General features: G+C 30.2%; 1 protein-coding gene across 1 annotated transcript in view; it reads left to right on the forward strand.

The window, feature by feature from the left end:
- Window positions 1–6,935, forward strand: part of LOC105619310 (ras-specific guanine nucleotide-releasing factor 2-like) — a 122,464-nt gene that overhangs the window by 106,329 nt on the left and 9,200 nt on the right. Inside the window, exons 15-18 of the mRNA XM_012200832.1 lie at window positions 1,803–2,122; window positions 2,704–2,825; window positions 3,617–3,637; window positions 5,083–5,458. Coding sequence (XP_012056222.1) covers window positions 1,803–2,122; window positions 2,704–2,825; window positions 3,617–3,637; window positions 5,083–5,458 — 839 coding nt within the window. The remainder of the gene's footprint in view (window positions 1–1,802; window positions 2,123–2,703; window positions 2,826–3,616; window positions 3,638–5,082; window positions 5,459–6,935) is intronic.

Consider the following 6,935-nt stretch of genomic DNA (forward strand, 5'->3'; position numbering starts at 1 on the left):
GCGATATTGATGTAGTATATATATAAAAATATGTCGATGTGTCGCATTTTATCGATAAAACAGCGATCTCGAAGTTTGGGCTTCACTTTAGGATCCCCTTAAGATTGATAAACATACTCTCTTGTAATATATCTATTTTTTTATTTTACTGTTCTGATCATCATATACATATAGGGTGTATAAAAAGTACTGGGGTGGCGAAATATCTCGAAAACTAAGCATTTTAAGAAAAAGCGTTTCAGATAAAAGTTGTAAGATTCTAAAAGATCTATTTACTGGCGTAATGAATCTTTGACCTTAGATGATATTGCCAAGGTCAAATCAAGATCAAATTGATTTTTTTTAAATGGAACGCCCTATTTTTGATGCCAGAACCTAATAGTTGATGATCAAGAACTTTTCAAAATACTAAATAAAGTTATTTTTCATTAAGTACTTTTCGAGTTATAAGACTTGAAAGTTACCGTCGGCATTAGCATTATGCAAGGTTCGACTGACGGTTAAAATGTTCCTGTTGTTTAGGATCATGTTGTTTAGGATCATGTTCTAAATAATATTTGTTAAGAGTTTTTTCAAAGTCACTGGAGAATGTACCTCTTATTTTTATTTTTGCACCACAAAATATTTGTAAAAATGGAAAGAATAAGAGATTTAACCTCTAATGACTTTGATCTTGACAAATGTTATCCAGAATATAATCCTAAACAACATTCAAGAGGTTTTAGCCATCGATCGAACACCTTGGCAATATCATCCAAAGTCAAACTCATTACTCCAGTAAATAGATCTTTTAAAACACTACAACTTTTATCTGATTTTTCCTAAAATATTTAGCTTTCAAGATATTTTGCCGTCCCGATATTTTTTATACCCTATATACAATTATAGATGATTTTCGTAGATTTTTTTAATGCTGAATTCGAATCCGCAGTCTATATCTCTCGCATCACGTTTACGAGAAATTTTAACCTAAAGGTGCCCAAAATAGGCCTCTTTAGCATTGTTATTTTTTCCGAATATCTCGGAAATTTGACGTGATGGAGCAATTTGAGCTACGAATTTGGTTTTAGCATGCTTGGGATTACTACTCGTTTCTGGATTATATACTATCATATCATAATTCATGTCGGCCTGTGTAATTGAACTTTAACACTTTTATAAGCAGATGTATCAATAGATACGGAAAGAAAACATATATATATATTGCTTTTAAAACATATATATTGCTTTTAAAAAAATATGTAGACAAAATAGATGAATTATCTTTTAAACAAGAAATTATGTGTTTTTTTTCATCAGTTGATTCATCTCATTAATTTGTTTATAAAAATATTAAGTTTATAAAAATATTAATATATAGTTATAAAAAAATGAATAGTTTACGAGATGTTTAATATTTCATATCAATATGTGCCAGAATAAAGAAAAAATATAAAATATCTCGTAAACTATTATATTATATACTATTATATACTATTATATTATATATTATATTATATAACTATTATATTATAAGTTTTTTGATATCTATATAGGCAAAATATAATTAGAAGAACCTTATATATTATAAAAAAAATCATATAATTTCATTAAAAAAAACGAAGTTGATTTTGAAATTTCCAAAGTACCTCCACCTAGAGACAAAAAAATATTATTGTCATTGAGTAATAGCCCTCTTTGTACTGTGCAATTTTGGTTAAAACAATTTTTCATCACATCTAAACCTTATAGATTCGAAGATATTTAAAATAATAGTTATTGAAATACCCTGTATAATACATATTACAAAATAAATATTATAGTACAATTTACTTATGACGACATACCATCACCATCACAATCAGTCGAGCCTATCAAGCCCAAATCGCCGAAGATACCCAAGACATCCAAGACACCTACCACTCCTAAGACGCCAAAATCTCCAAAACCGCTTGTCTCTCTGCTGATAAAGGAGAGTAAAGATGAGCAAAGTACCGATGATGACGAAAGTATAACTTCTCCAAAACCAAACAATCAATCAGCACAGCAGAATCAACAGCAGTATTCGGAGCATAGGGCATCGATCGCTTCTGCGCCAGCCGCCACCGGACCAAGGAGCGGTTCGGTTTCCACTATAACTGGTGTATGTATAAATAACAAAATATTAAAATTTCTTTGAATTTAATAAAATAAAGTAATCGGAAATAAAATATCCCTTTAATCATTAAATATTTATGAATTTCTGAAATGATAATTTATATAATAATCGAAATATTGTTTGTTTAATCGTGCGTTTAAAAATGAGAGATGGTCTAAAACCCGCCAAAATTTTTAATTAATTTTTTATTTTTAATTATAAGAAGATGTAACTTTACTTTTAATTCTGAGTAATTTTTTGTTGTCATATAAAATATTTTTTCTCTCCATTACAAATATAAGTTATTATTTTTGAGATGAGAAACGAAATATGCGCTATTAATAAGGATCTTATTCACTATACATCTTTTTTAATAATTATATTTTGTTTATACTTTCTTCAGGAAAAAAAGTTATGATATACAATATTTTTCTTCAAATCAAGAATTAGGAGACATTCTAGCTTTAAAATATTAAAAAAAAGAATTTATATTAAAGCAAAAGTTTATTATTTATATAGTAACAGAATTAATAAATTCTTTCCTGTATAAAAAAATTATGGATCTTAATTTTTTTCGAAATTTGCAGAATTATTGGGTAAATAGACGATCAATGCATGATGAGATCTCGCAGCAGAGCAGCTATCACGATGCTCAGGTTTCCAGTAAGGCCGGTGTGGTAATAACCAGTTTTCGACAGAGTCATCGAAGGTTCGTTTTTATAACTTTATTATATGCATTCTATCGTGTCTCTAAAACTTTCGAAGACATTCGTATCGATGAAAATTATCTCTATTTCGTTCTTGCTGAATGTTGAGTACCGTAAATGGCAGTCTCCGCCTTCTAACGCATGAGAGCTTTTTCTCGATATCATATTTCATTTATCAGAGTTATAATTAAAATTATTCTTAGAGGGAGAAATTGATAAGGAGAGAATTTTAAAGATTATAATGTCGTATAAATATTATTCGGCATTTTTTCTGACAGTTTAGTCCATAAGATAGTAAATAACTTAAAATTAACATATAATTTCTCCCACACTGCAAAAATTTATGTTTTAAAATCAAATTGCAAACATTTGCAACATTGATGTAAAACATTTATGTTTCAATATAATGCAAAATTTCTGATTATATTTGAGTTGTATTTATTTATTGGAAAAATTGTAAATATATTGTAAATACATTAAATTTGTTATGCCTGTATTATGAAAACCGTTTTATAAATAATTTAGAAGTCATTTTAATGCAATATATGCTTTTCAAACTTGTAAATATCTTAATATTTCTATTTCCTTTATAATCGATAAATAAAATTGCTTATAATAATGATAATGCAAAAAATTATCACCCAATTCAAGATTTTATTCCACTTTTGCTCGATAAATTATATTTTTATCACCGTCTTGAAGATCAAATTAAATGAGAACCCTTAGATCAAGAAGATACTCCTGCTGCTGTTTCTACTCAACCGTTTCATGTATTGTTTTGTGTCATTCATAGCATTGGAGCTGAACCTATCTGGTAAGTGGGCTCATTTTGAAAAGCGTCATTATCCACTTATTCCGTGTAGCATGGCTGCAATCCTCCTGCTTGCAGCATCATTAAAAAATAAAACCTGAAATGTTTGTCCTTTGCTCTATTCTATTGTTAGATTTGGCTTGTTGGAATAATTAGCTATTGATTCTGAAAATTAATCGTAATGTAATCCTAAATGTGTCTCTCTTCCCTTACTTCCCTTATTAACTATGGCTATTCGCTTACACACGATTCAATTCTGAATCTATCTCTTCATCGTTTAGAAAATGCACCATAGTGAACGAAACAATCACCAAACGAAATAGAAATAGTTTTTAGTCGCTTGTGTCATTTGCGTGCTTATAACGCAGGATATTCCAAAGAATGATTTAAACCGGTAATAATTCTTGTAAATCCCGATCTGCTTTTGAGATTTATTTTTATTTATTTATTTATTATATTAACTTATTACGTGATATAATATATAATTAAGCATTATTTTTAAGAATAAAATAAAATAATTGAGATTTTATTGGTTTCTTTAATGTAACCCATAACATTAGATACCTACATTATTTCGTATTTATAGCATCAATACTTGAATTCGTTTAAATTATGCCAATTACAATCCTTATTCCAAATATTAGGTATGGGAAAAAGTGGCGTTTTTTTAATGCCATCTAATAGGAAAAACGCCACGAACTTTTTCCCACACCTAATATGTACTTTATTCAGTGACTCAGTAATAAAAATAACAAATAAAAATCTACACCGCTAACTTGTCGATATTTCAAAACTTTTTTGCAAAATCGAGGTTCATTAAACTCTATTTGCTTAAATCATTCATGATGTTTACTACATAATATGTAATCAAATATTGTTTTTAAAAACTAGAAAAATAAACAATCACTTGATCTTTTTTCGTGCTGCAATTTCTTCAGCACAGTTATAATGTTAAATGCATTATTTCGTATTTATAGCATCGAAACTTGAACTTACTGAAACTATGCCAGTTACAATACAATCTTTATTCCAAGTATATACTTTGTAGCAACACAATAATAAAAAATAGCAAATAAAAATTTACACCGTTGATTTGTCGATATCTTAAAACTTCTTTTGCAAAATCGAAATACACATTAGATTCTATTCGCTTAAATCACGATGCTTATTATGATATAATATAGTCAATATTATTTTAAAAAATAGAAAAATAGCCAATCACTGAATCTTTCCTTGTGCCGCTCCTTCAGCACAGTAGCATGCTTTAAAATATATCGCAAAAAACCTGACCGGCGGGTTAAAGCGATAGAAGCTCTTAACGCAACGTAGAGTGAACGCTTAGACAAGTCGAAATGAAGAAAAATCATAATTCAACAATTAAGACTCCGATTTTTTTAAATTTTTACTATGATCATCAATATTATTAATAAAATTGGTCTCGAATTTAGGAGCAGCACGTCCACGGCGGCGACCGCATTTGCTATCGCAACTTCTGCTTCGAGTAATCCACCAGACAAAGGGCCTGCCACTGACGGTAACAATCGTGGCCGAGATAAGAATAGGCGGAAGGAATCGGTAATGTCGACCGCCGCAACTATGAGGGTGCTAAACGTCCTGAGACACTGGGTATCCAAGCATGCTCAGGACTTCGAAATGGATCAGAAATTGAAGACCCTGACTATAGAGTTCCTGGAAGATATCAATTACAGCCCTAATCTGTTACCAGCCGAACACAAGGCGGCCACTCAACTTTTGCGATTAATTACCAAGGAAGAAACTGAGAGCAACAAGGTCGATCTGAAAAAATTATTGACTCCGCCAGTAGTAAGTGATGAAATTATCGATTCATTCAGTACTATTTAATACGTTGAATGCCATATTTAATTTATTTCTTCGGCGACGCCAGAATAAAATTTTTATTATTACATCTACATTTTTATAAGATATGTTATTAATGTAATTGACTAATATTATATAATATTATCATGTATAGTATATTTATTACTTTATAGACTATCACACACTTCAATATTATATTTATAGATAATATGATACAATCTCACAGACATTTCTCCGACATCATATTTTCTTCTTGACTATTGTGATTTTATTGTGACATAAATGTGACTCTTTGCTATGGGGATATTTAGGTAAGGTCCCACGGTTCGTGGCTCGATATAACTCGGTAAAGTTCTACGCGCCGTGGGATCAGGACAACTCGTTATTGTATTTTGCGTCGCATATCTTCGCTCGTAAAGCACGCAGAGAAAAAATAAAACACTTTCATTAAATTATATATCCCGAACAGTTGCAATCGAGCACACTTAGAACTTGATTGATTCAACCCTTATTAAGATCCGATAATCTCGATTTAGCGCAACTCGCCACCTCGCGTAAAATAGCCACGGCAGTGTCGCTGCCGGCTGCGCGTAGTTTAGCGCCAAGACAGTGTCTCCAGAAACAAATTTTTATACTATGTAGTTCACTTAACGTTTCGATTCTTTATTTGAACTATCTTCAGAATGTTCCAAAGTAATGATGAAAAGTATCAAATTATATGGATAAATCGATTCAGAGAAGAATGGATTTTATTATCGGCTTCAGGAGTAAAAACTCCCTGGCTAAGGAGAGGCCAGAATTTGGAATGTTGAACCAAAAAGTCCAAATCTCAAGTATAAATATCATGAGATTCACAATTTACAGAGATGTATAACAAAGATATATTCGTTAAGTCAATTCACTTTGCAATAATAAAAATTAATTTACATTTAAGCAAAAAGTTGAAAGAAATAAAAGATAAATCGTGGTATTATGTTTAGTTACTGTGATAGTTCACTTATAAATGATAAGATTATTAGTCATTTAAACCATATTAGCCAGGGAGTTCTCACTCTTGGGGTCAACAATAAAATTCATTCTTCTTTGAATCGATTTACCTATAGGGTAATAGGGTAATACCTATAGGGTAACCTATAGTTTGATGTTTTTCATCATCACTTTTCTTATATATTATATATATTATATAATATATATTATATAATATTTTGAAGATAGTTTAAATAAAGAACCGAAATGTTAAGTGAATACAATATGGTTTAAAAATTTGTTTTTTATTTATCACACTATACCATCTGCGTCTTTGACTTGTAGCCATGTAGCTCTCTTTAATTTTTTTAAATTTGCGAGTTCGAATTATTATTATTAATATATACTCGATTCAGTATAATATTGTGTGTGTGTGTGTGTGTGTGTGTGTGTGTGTGTGTGTGAGTGAGTGTGTGTGTGTGTGTGTGTGTGTGTG

This window comes from Atta cephalotes (assembly GCF_000143395.1).
Source record: "Atta cephalotes unplaced genomic scaffold scaffold00020, whole genome shotgun sequence".
Taxonomy (NCBI): domain Eukaryota; kingdom Metazoa; phylum Arthropoda; class Insecta; order Hymenoptera; family Formicidae; genus Atta; species Atta cephalotes.